Source organism: Taeniopygia guttata, chromosome 3 (assembly GCF_048771995.1).
Source record: "Taeniopygia guttata chromosome 3, bTaeGut7.mat, whole genome shotgun sequence".
In the NCBI taxonomy this organism is placed as follows: Eukaryota; Metazoa; Chordata; class Aves; order Passeriformes; family Estrildidae; genus Taeniopygia; species Taeniopygia guttata.
The window spans coordinates 20,675,858-20,693,020 of NC_133027.1; the positions used below are offsets into that span (position 1 = coordinate 20,675,858).

The 17,163-nt window shown below is 34.9% G+C and overlaps 1 protein-coding gene across 3 annotated transcripts in view; it reads right to left on the reverse strand.

The window, feature by feature from the left end:
• SNTG2 (syntrophin gamma 2) overlaps positions 1-17,163 on the reverse strand; it is a 226,420-nt gene that overhangs the window by 15,561 nt on the left and 193,696 nt on the right. For 2 of the 3 annotated variants that reach the window (XM_072926387.1, XM_002195418.6), the window contains 2 exons: positions 9,110-9,202; positions 5,415-5,525 (listed from right to left, as the gene is read on the reverse strand). In XM_072926387.1, the coding sequence (XP_072782488.1) occupies positions 5,415-5,525; positions 9,110-9,202 (204 nt within the window). The remainder of the gene's footprint in view (positions 1-5,414; positions 5,526-9,109; positions 9,203-17,163) is intronic. The other variant, XM_072926385.1, reaches the window with a different exon arrangement.

Consider the following 17,163-nt stretch of genomic DNA (forward strand, 5'->3'; position numbering starts at 1 on the left):
AAATGTAGGTAAGAAAGGGCAGAAATTCCCCAAAAAGGTAACAAGGCCAGTGATGTAGGGGGTGCTCCATAGCAGAGCAGGTAACACCCCTGAAGGGACTGAAACTGATGCAGAAGCCATAGTGGAGCAGAGGAAAGCATGAGTGTATTTAAGCCCATGACATCTTTGCCCTAATTTTGGGGGGAAAAAACTCCTGTTTTTTTCTATTCTAACTGACATTTGAGGAGCAAATATGGGAGGAGGTTTCTTAAAATACATTTTATTGATAGAGGTTGACTTTAAATATTAATATAAATTAATATAATCACTTCCAGGAAAAAAAAAAACCAAAACCAAAACACTTCAATGCCACTATTTAAATCTCCTTATCAAAGATTAATAAAACTAAAATTATGTACACAGTCATTATTATTAATGAAATATGAAATATGAAATGATACAGGCCTCAATACATAAGTTTTATCTCAATCAAGTGTTTTACATCTACTGGAATTCCATCTTCAAAATCAAGAAGTTAAAAAATATGACCACTCCCATTAATCTTAGATTTGCTCCATAATCAACTGAAATCACCCAACAATTTCACTTTAGGTTCTGAAATTCAAAACACTGACCAAACACAGCCAAACAAACTGAGAGAAGGGAACCCTTCACAGAGCTCCAATTTCTCTACTCCAGCTTTATGCACTTCCAATCTATAAATGTTTATGGAGATAAGCAAACAGAGGTAACCTAACACAGACTGTAGACAAAATTTCAGACTGCTCTTAAAACTTTATTTGGAGAGCTTTGGGTTTAGAAAAGGGCAAAGACAGGAATATCTCATGACTGTGAATCAGTCTGTCCCAATGCCTCTGTTTCCATCACAGTTCAGAGCATGGATAAAACTGCAGCAGTCCCTCCTCTGTATCTGAGAGAAGCTGTCTAATCTGTTGTGAATAATCTTTTGAATACTAATGTGCTCTTGTTTCTGTAAGATACAATCTACATAGTGGTGGAAGACTAGCAGTAACATTAAACCTACGTTTTAATGTGACAACAACACTACTTTCCGCAGTTAATACTGCTTGTCTCCTATTTTTGGATTATTTTCAGGAGTGGTGCCAATTTTGAAAGTTATTACAGAGCTGAAAAGCAAAATGTGTGGCACATAGGCACCCTTCATGCAATTTACCAGCTGGTTCACTCCTCTTGTCTCCCATATCTTCACTATTTTATGTTAGGTTTGTGAAAGGATGAGCAATCCTCTGGGATCATAAAACAGGAGCAGAGCTCTGGAGATGCTGTCTTGCAGGCCTCAGTTAGATGTGGCCACCCCTGGTGGCATCAAAAAAGTGGGACTCATCTGAGGCCTTGTGCACTAGAAGCTTCCAGAAATGCAGCTAATTACAGTAGTGTTTGATCAAGAAGACCACTAATGGTGTAAGGCTGTGGAGCTTTGTGTCTGAAGGATGTTTGATCAGTGCTGGCCCCTTTGCAATCCTGCAGCCAGCTTTGCAATCTTGTCAGGTATAGATAATGAAGAATAATCACACATACCTAAGGATTAGCTGGGGTAAGGATATGCTTCCGTGTAGTTTACAACAGGGAAGGGGGAGGAGGACTGGGGGTTAATCTCAAAATATGAATTTAGAAAAAGATAAGGATGGCTTTCTGACTTGGGAACATGTAGCTATTGCACAGTCTGAAGACTGGGACACAGTTTGTCTCTGCTATCTTGAATACAGTTTTATAGGTGGAAATGCAGCCTCTCTAGCTTTGGAATGTAATATGAATTCTTCCTAGAAGAACCAATGACACTTCTTTCAAACAAATATATTGCTCTGATAGTTTATTTTTTTAAAGTAACATTTGTCTCTGTAGTTAGGCAGATGAGTAACTGATCATTTTATTTGCACTATACCATCTAACAGCACCCTTATGTTTGCTTTCCTTATCTGAGTCTGCTGGTTTTTTCTTTAATTGAGATTGTCAGTTTTTAAGGAGAATCTGTGCATGTCTAATATTTCAATAACCAAAGCTCTTTCAGTTTACTGTAATAAGTAGATTAAGTACAACAAAGGCACTGGAAGGAAGACACTGAGAGAGAACACAAAAGATTGGATTAAAGCAGTGGGAGGACAAGACTGCAAAACTTCCTGCTGGTACTGAAAATACAAAAAATGAGCACACTGCACTGACCTCCTTCACTGCATGTGCAGAGCCAAGGGAGAAAAATATATGTTCTTATTTCATCCACCCACTAGGAGAGCTGGATTTATTACATATCATAAAGAGTTTGACAGGATTCTTGCATTATTACCATGCATGCAATTTTACTGAGAACTTCTGAGAGCTGTAGAATCACTATTTGAACAAGACATGAGCCTGTATCACATGAAAGGCAAATAATGGAGAGGCTTATAGATCGTGTTATTGTGCCCTGTGCATTTATCGACTTTAAGGACACTGCTAAGCCTCAGTGTATGTTATTTGTTAACCAGAGCAAAACTGTTACCACTGTATTGTTCAGGATATGTTTTCCAATCAGAATGATTTTTTTTACTTGTTGTTGGGTTTTGTTGTTGCTGTTGTTTGTTTGTTTGTTGGTTTGTTGTGGTTTGAGTTGGGGTTTTTATTTCAGGTTAAAAGCCCAAATAAAGATACCCATGTTTTAGCTGCAGACAACATCAAAGTCAAAATGGAAACCAAAATTCTAAATTTGGTTCTATACCTCAGCAAGTATATCAGGGCTTGGTAGCCATATCATGGATGAGAAGAATATGCCGGGCTCTTAAGTTATCTTCTTCTTATATACAAGAAATTTATGAGACCAGCAACATCTAGATGAGACTTCAATATGTCTCACAATACTCTATTGACCACAATGTTTTTTCTTAAATATTTTTTCAATAAATATTTAAGACTAAGTAAGATTAAAATAAAAGGGAAATGCTCAATTTAAATATGCTTGGTAAAAAAGTCTTATTTTCAGATATATAGCTAAAGTTTAGCAAAGGGAAATAAAGCATTAATACAAATCTGGAAGTATTAATCTTATATTTTTAAAAATTTTTTAGGGAAATCTTGAAAATTTGGGTAAAGAATATCTACTAAGATTACTTGTAATTTCTCAATACTAAATACAGGGTAAGTTCAGTGAAGTACTGAAGTGGGAAACTATAAGAACCTATAGGGAATATGAAGAACCTGAAGGAGAAACAACTGACAGGAATCTTTTCCTTATTATCTCCTTTCAACAGAAATTTTTTTAAATGGGAGAATGTACTATTCACCTAATACTAAAATGCACAGGAAGAAGTATTTGGCTTAAAATTTAGGAGCCAAAATAGAAGAAGAAGAAACGTCACATCTAGCCAGTAAACAAGACACAAAGACAGAATTCCCAAGTGTGATTTTTCTTACCCCCAAGAATTAATTCATAGTAATATAAAATTAGACATACTTTGGAAAATTCTTTTGCAGCCTTGAATCTCTGTTTTACACCAAGGGAACGTAAGTCATCTGCATCAAGCTTTCTTTTGTGCATAGTGGCTCATTTACATAGGAAAAATGAAACTTCTATTATTTGATAACATTTTTGTTTCTCGTTATTGGCTGCATTTCACTGTATAGCACCATCTGGCCCTATGAAATCTCTTTCAGTGCAATAAGCAGAGGCAAATACTGAATTGTACTATGGGTATTAGTGCTGGGCATTTTCCTGCCAGCCTGTAACTCTCAAGTCTAAGAAATCATATCATTTAGGTACTGGCCATACAGTTGATTACATATACCAGTTATCTGAAGTGGAGAGGCTGCACAGCTGTGTCCCAGTCCCATTTAATGTGAAATCCTAGTGGGTGCATTGCACTTTGCAGAGGCAGTTGTAAAAGGTGTAATCACTGAAATTCTAATAAATCCTCAGCTACTTAGTAACAGTCTTTCCTCTGGCCTTTAATGAGCTTTTTCTGGGATCTTCCAGTACTTGCAACACATATGTACTTTTAGGTACATAGCTATTAAGAATTCTGTATGAACCAATCCAATATCAATTTTCATCTGATACTTTCAAGGTGAATTTTGCTGACTACAAGATGTTTTCATTAGATCTATGTAAAAGAATAATTTTAATGTTTAAAAAAATCTGTCTCTTGAACAAAATTTACTGCAAAATTATCATAAGGACTAATTTACAATAACTTTACAGATAACCAAATTTTCATAAAAATGCTAAAATTTACAGTTTTTCTAGCAAAGAGTAAAATCAGGTAAAACCAATTAAAAACAATCTAATTTGCACAAAAATAAAAAGAAAATAAAATTTTAAAAATCAGATTGTTTACCATAACAGAAAGAGGAATGATACAGTATTAAAGTAAGAGAATTCCATTGCAAGCAATGGAATTGCAGCCCTTGGCTAATCACACACAGGGACTATCTAATGATTTAATGCACAGAGATACAAAAAGTAGTTTATGCATGAGTACAATCTTCCTGTCTAACCTGAAACAAATTATGTAAGCTCACTGCAGCAGATGATCACATATAAAATGAAGAGAGTAGTCCTTTTCTGTCTCCAAGGACTACTGCGAGAAATGAAGTGGAAATGGCCTGCTACTAGACAAATTATTATACATTACCTTTTGTAACAGATATTATAATATCTTTTAAAGCAGAGCCAAGAGGCAACTCAGCTCAAGCTTACTGATGAAATCCTGAATAATTTATTAATACAGATGTATAAAGAAGGATATATTGTATGTATTGTAACTTTATGATAAATAAGGAAGGTTATGGACTTTTCCCTTACAATTATTTTAAACATTAGAAGGATAGGTAACATATATCTTTTGTGTATGGTCTACATATAAAAATATAAATTTATAAGTGACTTTAACTTGTACAACTCCAGTTAAGAGTATTTGAAAACTTTCATAGGTCTTCAGATACTTTTCTCTTATTTCACTGGCTTTTGTCAACTAAAACCCAGTTGAACAACACTCTTATCTTCCTTTTCTGTCATATCATGCCAAAGTTCTCATCCTTCTTTTTAAAACCACATAACTGAAAAATTCTTTTTTTAATTCAACAGCAAGCTTGGGATGAAATTTTATTTTTACTTTATCTTTTTTAAGTGCAATTTTTAGACATTGTATCTACTGTTGGTTGACAGAATAACTTTAGAGAAATTATCTTTCTAAAAGAGTAAAATACTATCATAACACAACTTAATAACAGGCTTGTAGAAATAGAAAAATAAATTTATGGGTATTAAATTGCTTACATTTATTGTGGATTTTCTAAAGAATCAGCAAAAAAGGATAAGCTGTGATGTGTTCACGATATGTATATCCCAGTAAATGGGATTTCTGATGCCTTGACAGTAATTTTATGTAATGTTTACCTAAATTGAAAAACAGGATGTTGCTTACCTTTGTCTCAATTTGTTTGGTGTCTAGATTTTGAAAAAGCAGCTTTACTCTTGTTTTCCCATCATCTGATGAGCCTTTGAGCTGAGAGAATTTAAACCTCCACAGCACATTCTAAAGAAAAAGAAATTTGATTAAGGACTCTGCTACATGTTTTTACCTAGAACTATAGAATAATGATCAATGTATGTGTACTAAAATAAAGCACTACAGCAGTAATGCAGTGCATGATAACAGGCTATTTTCCTAGCATTTAAAATTAACATTTCTGTACCTGTTTTGAAAGCAAAAGATGCAATATTAAAATTCATTAATTAAACTATTTTGAAATTCTCTGAGCTATAAATGTTTCAATTGCCTACATAAAGAATAAAGATGGCAAAGGCTTAATTCCATAAAAATCCATGAGGATATTTGCATCAGTTTCAGTATGAATACAATTCCATGTCGTATCTTGATCTTTTGTATTTCAGTTGGCTCATCTGCATAACTTAGATAATTGTGACTTGCAAAGCTGAACTTACTGATGTGTGAGATGTGGTTTGAAGTTCTCAAAAAAGCTATAGAGGTGCAAAAAACATTATTGTTGATCAAAGTCTCAGAAAGCACAAAAATGTGTCCTACATTGTGGGTTTGTAAAATATATGACTTCTAAGCTTCTTGGTCTCCCACAGGTTTATGCATGGCATCTTAGTAATGTTGGCAAACTCTAGATTCACAAATATGCTTTAATATTTATGGAGCTATTTAGTAAAAACAAAAATTGGGAAATTATTTTTGAAATCAAGGTAATTTTCTGTATTTATCTGAATGTTTTCTATTCATCACCTGAAAAAGAATAATTAAAAAAACTCCACATGGTAACAACTTGCACCCGGACTTCCTGTTGATGTTTCCTTTAATACCTATAATCTTTATGAAAATTCTCTGCACATGTTGAGGTGTGCTTCAGTCCCTGGACACTGCTGAAGAAACACAATTTAAATACTTGAGAGCTTATTTTAAAAGCACACATGGAAAAAAGTTTGCTGTGTTCCATTTTTCCAACATCCTTTTTCTCAAAATATTTTTATTGAGTACACCAGTGCTACCAGTGGGCTTCAGAACCCTATTCATAGTTTAAAATGGAATGTCCTCTAAATAAAAAACTATCTCCTGATTCCCTGCAGACATAAATGTCACTGAGGTCTTAGAGAGATATAATAGATGAAGTAAAACTGAAGTATGCTACAGCACTGTGATGGTGCTTAAACTTTACATTCATGAACAGATTTTAACTGGGTCCAGAGGGCCTAATTAGACCACGTGAAAAGTGTCAAAAGCTTAAATGAGTTTGGCTTTAAACAGTATAGATGAATGTTTGCTATGTAATAACTGCTAAGGTGGAGATGAATCAAGAACTTAGGAACAATTTACTAATAATAAGCATTGCTGGAGTCATCATCTTTCTCAACAGTCAACACTGAGTGGAAAAGATGAGAAGAAGAGAGTGCTGGAAGATGGCAGAAAATGCACACTTTGGGAACCCTTTCTGTTGGAGGAGCAGCTGGAGGCACAGGATGGGGAAAATGAACCAACAAGGTTGACAAGATAAAAAAGAATCTCTACGGTGAGATATAAAGCAGATGCAGGCTACAGAAGTATCTCAGAAATGGGCCCAAAAAAGATAAAAGCTGAATGAATTAAGCCCATCAAAAGCCTGGAATAGATGCAGGAAAAGAAACTGTTCTAGAAAAGTTCTTTAAAGATATATTTCTTGTGTTGGAGAGACAAATGACAATATGGGAGTGAAGAAAACCTGCAGACACGGTGGTCAGTGAAGCAGGAGCAGGAGGTGCTGCTCCTGAAGGACTGCACCTGGTGGGAAGGACCCACACCGGAGCAGTTCATGAAGAGCTGCAGCACAAGAAGAGTGTGAGGAGTTCTTCTGAGGAGGAAGGAGAGGCAGAGACAACATGTGGTGAACTGACTACAGCCCTCATTTCCAACCCGCCTGTGCTGCTGGAGAGGAGGCGATAAAGAAAATTGGGAAGCAGAGAAGGGCAGGGGGAAGGTGTTTTAAGATCTGTTTTTTATTTCTCATTAGCATACTCTGATTTGATTGGCAATAAATTAAACTGATTTGCCCAAGTGGAGTCTGTTTTGCCCATGATGATCACTGGTGAGTGACCTCTCCGTGCCTTTATCTGGATACACAAGCATTTAGCTGTATTTCCTCTCATTTGTCCAATTCATGAGGAAGCCAGGGTCAACCCCTGGCAAAACGTATTGTGATTTTTAGTTCAGAATTTGTAATAAGAATGCCCTTTTAAAATTGTTTTTCAACGTGTAAAAAAGAGTGTTTTTCAAAGAGTACATGAGCTGGTTGCCCAAAATTTGAGATCCAGAATCATACAGCATAGGAGACAGGGGACTGGTCTTTATTTTAATAATCCTCAGAACACCTGCTGGGGTGTAAGAGCATTCTTTGCATCAATAGAAGGCCTTAATTTTTTCATTAACTCCAAGAAAAAATAGATTCTTTAGTAAAATTGCTATGTCCCTAATGAACTGTTAATTGCTTGATCATTTTAAGAATCTTTTTTGCATTGGTAGGAAGTATTCTGAAATAGCTATGCATATGGAAAAACACAGTAAACTTCAGCTGGCAATTATGGGAAGTAAGATGAACTGCAGAAGTCACCCATTACTGCCTCACTCAGGCTTGAGGATGCAGAGAACATCTCCATCTCTCACACAGATGAAGAATAAATGTATAATTTTGCAAGAAGCAGGATTCCAGAACGCAGTATCACCTGAGGAAGAGAAGTGTATACAAAAGTATATTCCAAAATTTTATCCTTGTTTCATGGGATGCACACTTAATTAGTCTAAATTTTCATGCTATTTTGGTCATTATTTCTCCGCACCAAAATTTCAATATATTTGAAATTTGGGGGCATTTTAGCCCAAAAACCCACAAAATGCCATAATACAAAAATGAAATCCTGCATCAGTATTTTAAAATGCTGTGTGTTCCCTCTTTTCTCAAAATGACTAAGTTTTTAAAAAATGTTTGAGAAGGCTGACCTTCTACTGAACAGTTTTATCAATGCAGAAACATTTTTAGTTTATATGTTTACTTCTACTGTCAAAAAAGTGTTAAAATCCACTGAGAATAATATACATTAAAGTACCACTAAATTATACAGAAAATAGTAGCATTATAGACAGGTCTTGGAAGTTGGCATGTATTGTTAACACAGTGGCTATATAGAAAGTGCAGGCACTTTCTATATAGCCACTGTTTTTCAAGATAAGTGCATGTAATCTTTTAGATTCTGATTTTGAAAAACATTTGGCTTTATTCTGTTTATTTTAAACTTGACCTAAATTTCTTATGATGGAAGAACAACTAATCCTATTTTATATCTGTAGCTTCAAAACAAATAGAATCAGACGACATTTCATTTTTTTCCTGACTTCTAATATTTTATAAATCTTGAAGTTTCTTCATTATAACAAACCAAGTTCTCTGCTAAACATAAACTTCCTTTGCTTTTATTACTTGACTATATTTCAGTAGGGCTAAATAAATAAATAGCACAGTATATTGGGGGAATAAATATTGGACATTAGCATAAAAAAATGCAATAGATGATAACTTCAATAACAATAAAACAATACAGAGTTATATTTTCCTTTTCTTTTACTCTTACCTTAGTTTTACTGTCAAAACAGGTAAATCCTAGAGCAAAGTCGACTGTGAAACACAAGGTATCCCCTTGCCAACTGCACATATATGTTTTAGACTGAAAAAAAAAGTATGATTTTTGAAAGGACAACCATCACTGTAAATTAGCGTAATAAAATAATATTTTCTCCATGTATTTTTGGTTGGGAAGACACTCAGCTGACATCACTGGTACTGCTTTATATTACTATGTTTGAAAATGATCAAAAACTTCTGACTGTAAATCAGTTTCACATATGTCTGCTAGACATTAACAGGAGGTCTTTTATAATTCAAGTCACTCTTGTACAAAATTAATATATTCTTGAAAATCAGCCCTTGCAAAACACAACAGAACAAACAAAACCAAATCTGACTACTCTAAACTTTTGGAAGACTGCTTTGACCTGAGCTATTAATGACTTCTGATATTACTTCCAGCAAATGTGCAGGCAACAGTGCCTAAATGTTTAGTCATTGCAATCTAATTATAGAAAAGCATTCTGTCTGCTTGACCTCTCCATCTGATTTAAACTTTGTAGATAATTTTTCTATTTTACAACACTTTTTAATTTGGGTCTGGTGACACACCGGCGCAGCCCTATGCTAAAGTTAGATAATGTAATTTCATAATAAGACCTAACAGCTATCACATCTTGGTTAGCACTGACACCTGCCAGACACTGCTATTTATTCACCAATTCCATGATAAGATTTCAGATTAGAAAGGAAAAAATTTGTTTTATTAATAAAACTCAGAAGTGCTGGTAAAACATATGTATAAGCTTTACAATAAAAAGTCTGTTGACTCTTCCCAGGCATTTTTAAGGCTCACTAACTGAGGTATATGGCATCCTGGAAAGACATGGATGAGATTTGTTGTAATATTGAGCAGCCTGATGACATTCACCATTGGCAGCCGTAACAGCAAAAAGCCCATTGCTTTCAGCACAAGCAGAGATCAGATCCTGTCTCCAGGCCTTCCTTGCCACACATTACCAGCTGCTCTTAAGATTGTACCCTTGTGCCTTATGAAATTTGAACTTTTTTTGTTTCTTCCAAGGAAGCATTGTTTCACTGTGATTGATATATCATAAATCTCAATGCTGCCTCATGTTTAGACATTTGTTTACACAGAAGTTTTGTATCTGTATCTGGATAGTTTCTTTCAGTTAAATAAAACCCCAAACTCTTTTACACCCAAGAATTCCCTAGAGGAGACAGAAAGCATTAATAAAACTTGCTTAAAATGCAAACTGCCATTTGAATTGTGTTTTTAAAAAATTTTCAGTATAGTCTAAAACCTCTGGATGATTGTAAAGGTTTCCTCACTCCAATATTAATAAAAATAGTTATACTAAAATAAGCATTTCTGAGTTACAGTTATGACATTTTAAAAAGAATTTTGAAAGGGCTAGGAGTAATATCAGTTTATAAGTGCAGATTAGTATTATAATCATCTCCACAATAATGAAGATGTATAATATTTCTGAATAAATTAATTTTCTCGTTGGTGTTCAAAGATCATATTATTTGGCATTTGAAAAGATTTCAGTGATTGATTTTCAATTAGAATGACATTTACATATCCTTACATTTCATTCAGTAATTAAAAGGTGGCATTAAGCACCAGTCATAACTTATTCTCCATTATTCTCCAATTAAAAAGGTCATACTAGCTGAGCTCTGACTGAGCAAAGCAATTTTTAAAATGAATAAAATTAGATTCCCCTAATGGGTAAGTATCAAATTGCTCAGCCACAAATGGTGAATACTAAAATGAGCTGTGCACAAATAATGAGCTTGGAGTACTTTAAAAATATTCACTATTAGGAAATAATGGAGCCAGTTTGGAAATTATTCACAAATACTACAGACAAACATAATATGCGTCATTTTCACTGTTATTAAAAATATATATGTGTTTTGCACTTACAAAACAGACTCACAGGGTTTTTTTTTTTACAACATAATTAGTTTGTATTTTGCCATATAAATTTAAAAGCATGCTCATGGCAACTCCTCAGTGACCTTGAATGGGTTCTCAGAAAGCTCTGTGGTAAGGACCCTCACCTTGACTCATTGACCCTAGGAAAGAGCCTTATTCCTTTCCATTTTTGCTTTTGGAATAAACTTCCCATACACTTGCAATTGTGCTCACCCTTGGCTATCTACAACAATTGTTTACATGAAAATTTACCATCAGAGGTCTAGGTTCAGGTGTCTTTAAGTGAATTTTGCAAAAAAAGAAAAAAAACAAACCAAACACACACACAAAAAAACCCCAAAAAAACCCCCAACAAAATAAACCCCCAAAAAACCCCAAAACCCAAGAAACAAAACAAAACAAAAATCACTGCATATCAGCCAGCTTGCTAAGTCACAGTTTAAACAGTTTAAACAGCAGAGAGAAGAATAGTCCTCATAGTGCAATAGCTAAGCAAATTGTACTATACGACCTAGAACAATCTGATGTTTTCTGAGCAATGTAAAGATCCATAGAATATTATATTTGTAATAAAAGACAGTAACAAAACTTTTACATGTATAATGTTCAGGTATCAGTATCTCAATTCATTCTCTTTTAACTCATAAAAAGATCATTAAGTTGATAATATCACTGTTCAAATACCAAAAGAACACCGCATCTTACTCATTTATGAAAGAATTCCTCAGACACACCTCCTGTTGCTGATCAGAAGCATGACCCTTGTCTATCTCTGACTCTGGCACCTGTCCTCCAAGACCATGAGAGGGCCTAATATTTACAATGACTACACATTTGCACTCATTCTTTCCCATAGACAGAGATTTCCCTGAAACAATTCAGCTTTGAATTGTGTTTGGTGGTCAAGAAACAACCGGGCATAGCACTCAATGCCATGGTCTAGTTAACAAGGTGGTGATCAGTTTGATTGGACTTGATGATGTCACAGGTCCTTTTCACCAGTTTTTACAAAAGGGCAAGGACATGGGACAGTTTGTTTCAGTACTCTAAAGAGAAAGACTGATGTAGGGTTCTGTGTAACAGTGAGAGACATTACAAATAGAAACAATGATGAGCCAATTAATTTCAAATCCAGCTTTTATGTTTATGAGTTACTATGACTCTTTCCCTCACAGGAGAGGATATGTTTGTAAACAGATCAGCTAATTCAAAAAGAAGGGCTTTGAACTCAGTTTATAGGTGCTAGGGACCCAAGACAAGAGATGAGTAAACACTCAAACTGGAAAGTGAATGCATGAGAAGAGATAACAAGAGGGACTTATTTCCATTCAGAGAGGAGAGCACCAATATACCCCAGATATGTGTGAGAGACAAAGCCTGAGGGACAAACAGAAAGAGGAACCATTTCATGGGGAGTCACCAGGCCGTGATGAGGCTGAAACACAAAGACTGGGTGGGTAGCAAGCGCCACTGCAGCCAAGACACAGATGTCTGGGGAAGGAAAGGCAAGGATAAAGAGGAACCCTCCTCTTCAGTTTCCCTCTTTGTGTTGGTGTCCTTGTCCCCCTTAAGCTGAAGTACAGTGGCAGAAGGAAGCATGAAAGCCCCTCGGATCACAGAGAGGCCTTTTGATTTCTCCACACACGTGGGGCTCCCATGTAGGCAAAAGCCATAAGTACATTTGGTTCTTCTGTGCCTGGGCAGTCCAAATGCTTCTAAATAAATCATTCCATGTAATATATTTTTTGTGCAATAAACTTTTGTTATTGCTGGAATATGAGTTTATTGCAGTGCTTTAGATGGAGGGCTTAGATTTGCCCATGTTCTGCTACAGGCATCCAGCGTAGTATCTCTGGATCCTTTTTTGAAAACATAGAGTGCTTAATGTTAATTAATGGTGTGGAATTGTATTCTGTCCAAGAAATAGGGGTTCAACTTGCTTTTGTTTTTCAGTAAAATTCCTGAAAATCAAGATTAATAACAGTAAATGTCAGTTGAGATAGCATATTCTGAGATCATCAACAAAGATTCTTAGGAAAAAACACCATTTAACATAATTTTTTAAGAATCAGGGCACCAACCTTTTCAGTCAGTACTCCTTTGTCTAAGTTCATGGCAGTAAGTTTTCTAAGGATCAAGTGATGTTGCTCATCTAAGTGTAACACAGAAAAATGACATGGTGTATATTCATTTTAAAGGATATTACGTTTATAACTCTGATGGTCCAAATGTCTCATCAGATTTACAATTTCAAAAATTCAGTTGATGATTGGCTACATTACAGTTAATTATTGTCTTGCATGAAGGAAACCCTCATTTTGCTTTAACTGTGGCACCAATATGCAATGTATTCACTAATTTTGGACTCAGCCATGTTCTATTGAGCAAGAATTTTAATGTTTTTAATCAGCCATAATACAGAAATAATACATGCCTTCTGGTCTAAGTGAATACATCTTGGGCATGCACATGGCTTTGCTTGTTGATTTTCCAAAAAGCAATTGGAAAGCTGGCAGTACCACTACATTTTCCTGCTTGAACTACATATTTTCCCTGCTATGCTGTTAACTACATGGTAGATAAAGATATACATTTGCTCTAAGATGAGCTGTAAAGGTTTATTACATGTAAATGGGATCACAGACATTATTTCTCACTATACTCGTGATATAGAATTTAACACACATTTTCTAAAGCTAAATTATAACCAAACAGCACAGCATTTAGGCAATGGCCATATCCATAAAGTGCACATACTGCATGCTGTGCTCACTCACTCACTTTAAGTATGTGCTTCTGTGAGGAAATAATATGCCATCAATGTAAAAAATGCTAAAATCTTTCTGAAAATTTGCCTTTTCTTAGAAAAAGTATTTACATTAAAATTATATTATGCTATAAATCCAAAGAATATATTTTTGGTGTAGAATACTCCAGCATTGCCAATTTGAACTGAAAATTTTAGCATCCTCCAAATATCACTTCTACTTGTTTCTTTTTACTTCTGAGACCAAATCTCTCCCCATGTTACATTTAATATTTTTCTTCATTTTTCTGTCAATGTCAGTAAAAAATGGGAGGAATTTTGAAGGAATTGTCAGAGGAACTTAAATGCCTGAAAGAGAGAAGGACCTAAATGATGTGGTTTTTTATTCTGTATTAGAAATAAAATAATGTACACCAGCATTTAAGGCATAGTGACAGGGAGGGAAAAAAATTATAGCAACAGCAGAGGTCTTGGACACAGATTCTTGCATTAAGACTTTATATAGCTGCTTTTTACAAGCTTTTAAATCATACAGGGGTGACAGGAGTAAGGTGTCTTAATGCATCCAATGTATTTACAAAAATATAGAGTTTGGTAAAAGCCTTATTATGGCACCAGGTATGTAAAAAAAAAGTACTTTCAAAAATTCCCCTTTTAGCATTAAAAAAATCTAAGCAGGATGTGAAAATGAAGATAAGAGCAAGCAGAGTTATTATGGTTGTACTGAGAAATATGTATCAGCCCACACATAGAGAGAGTACTACAAGGCAAAATTAAACCCTTAATTCTGAACAGCCTGCAAAACCTCCAAGAGTCTTTTTGTATAGAATGACTACTGCTAAACAAAATGTTTTTTAAACTTTTTGAAACAGCACAATCACTGAATTAAAAATGTAGATGCTTTGGATTTCTCATATTTAAAAAAAAAAAAAAGTTTTTTTAGTGTAAAATATTTTTATATAGTCTTTTTTTTAAAAACAAAACTTTTAGAACATGTTTACAAAATACACCAAAAGCATTGTTACTCCGAATTCACATTATATATGAGAAAATGAAGCAACAATAAAATCTGTCATTAATCAAAACCATGAGAGTTTTCAGAAATTTCATCTAGAAGAGACTCCCAAAACTCAAGTGTATTCTTGTTCCATATATCAGTAAAAAAGATCAGTGAAATAATTTCAGTGAGAATGATCAAATTAATATCATCTTCACTTAAAAACTGTAGCAGATTCACTCATTTGCCCATACCTTTAAGGAATTCATCATATCACAATTAAAAGGTTGCAGAACTTTAATAATTATTGATAGATACAAATAAAATTGCTTCACTGAAACAAAACATCTGATTTAAAATCTTGTATATTCCCTCAAGATCTGCTGTTCCTGCTGCCAAAGGAATTACATCTTAATATACTAAATTATTCTTTTTTGCATACCTTGCTGGTATTACTATGAAAAATGCATTCTTTTATAAAAGATGGTACTGTAATCTGATTATTTCAAGAAGATATTATAGTTGTTTTTTTTAACATTTATGTACATTTTTGGTTCAACATGTATGTATACAAGAGACGCTCTGGCAGTAAAAGTAAGATTTTTCAAAGGACTCAAATGATGGCTCATTATATTTTCACTGAATTTCAAAGTTTCTGTTTATTTCAGTAGAAGTGTGACTAGCTCAGTGCTTTAGAAAATAATACCTAGGTTTAATACATCCATGTTTGAAATGCTTGCTTTCTCAGAATACTGCTCAACTTGAAACTTTTTCCTTTAGGTCATCTATTGAAATAACTATCTGATCTATTTGTAATTTTTAATTTTTGATGCTCATGACATCATGGCAGTTAACTGCAAAAATGGTTTGCTTAGTAGAGCCCTCATTGGACTGACTGTCTTTTCAGAAATTTTCAGCATCACTGAGATAAGGTATTAAACCACCATTCAGATATTAGGCTTACATGTACATGTGGGATGAAGTGACTTTTACTCCACAGGGAATTGTGTTCCTCTAGGAAGACTGAGGTGAACTTGTAGGTTCAGCTATTCCTTGGCAAGACAGAGAAAGTGGTGGTGGATGCCTACTCCTGGCCATGGCATTCTCTCTGTGATATGAACCTATGGCTAAAGTAAATCTGCCAGAAGAAAAGACTTGCTACCTTCTTTGCTGAACAGGCAGACAATGGCTTCAATTGATTCTAGAAAAAAGCAGTGAGAAAAATGGATGCAGGAGGACAAAAGGCCGTGAGGCAGTGAGCAGGTTGGGCAGCAGCTTAGAAATGGTTATCTTATAAATGGTTATATAGAGGGGAAATTCAAACTGCTTTAGCCTTCGCTAATGTCAGAAAGAGATTGTGCCTCCCCATCTCTGTGTCTGAGGAATACCTTCATTCTTTTTCAGCAGCTCATTTTTCCATAAAGAAAAGCAAGAATCAACAGTAACTTCAATATTAAGAGTTTCCTACTTGTTTTCCTACATTTCCTAAGTTTCCTATATGTCCCAAGCATATTTTCATAAACCTGAGGCAGATTCTCAGTGGTAATCACTGACACAAGTAGTCAAGCTGACACTCCTTGTTTTAGTAGAACCAGTAGACCACTACTGGCTAACTTCAGCAAAGACAATAACTTCATTCCAATGCAGTTTGTTATTACATAATAATAAACATTTTTCTTCTTTGGTGAGCTGTAAATTCTGGAATTTCACAGTTGAAAAGGGAATTAATCAGAAATATCATCCAGAGAGATTCCTGAGTACACAGTTCAGTTGTGAATTAGTGACACTTTCACTGGGATTTTGTTCTTCTGCCCGATTCTTATAAATTGTGGGTGGAGAATGATAGAGAAAAACCAAACTTAAAAACCTAAAATCGAGCATCAAAATTCTAAGGTAATAGTACTATATAAATTTGAGGTTCCATGACAGTAAATTCTTCACAGCAAATTCTTGAAAGATTTAAAAGAGTCACAGAATGGTTTGAATTGAAAGGGTTCCAAAATGGGCCCACCCGCCATAGGCAGGGACACTTTCAACTACAACAGGCTCATCAGAGCCCTGTCCAACCTGCCTTGGACTCCTTCAGGGATGGGGCACCCACAGCATCTCTGGGCAACCTGTTCAGTGCCTCACCACCTTCCTATACAGAATTCACTCCTAACATGTAATCTAAACCTGCACTCTTTCAATTTAAAGCCATTCCCACTTGTTCTATCACTATGTGCTCTTGAAAAATCCCTCTCCGGTTCTCTTGTGTATTCTTCCTTATTAAAATATATAAGATCCCCTGAAAAATAATAACAAAACTAGATTCCCATTATGTAATTT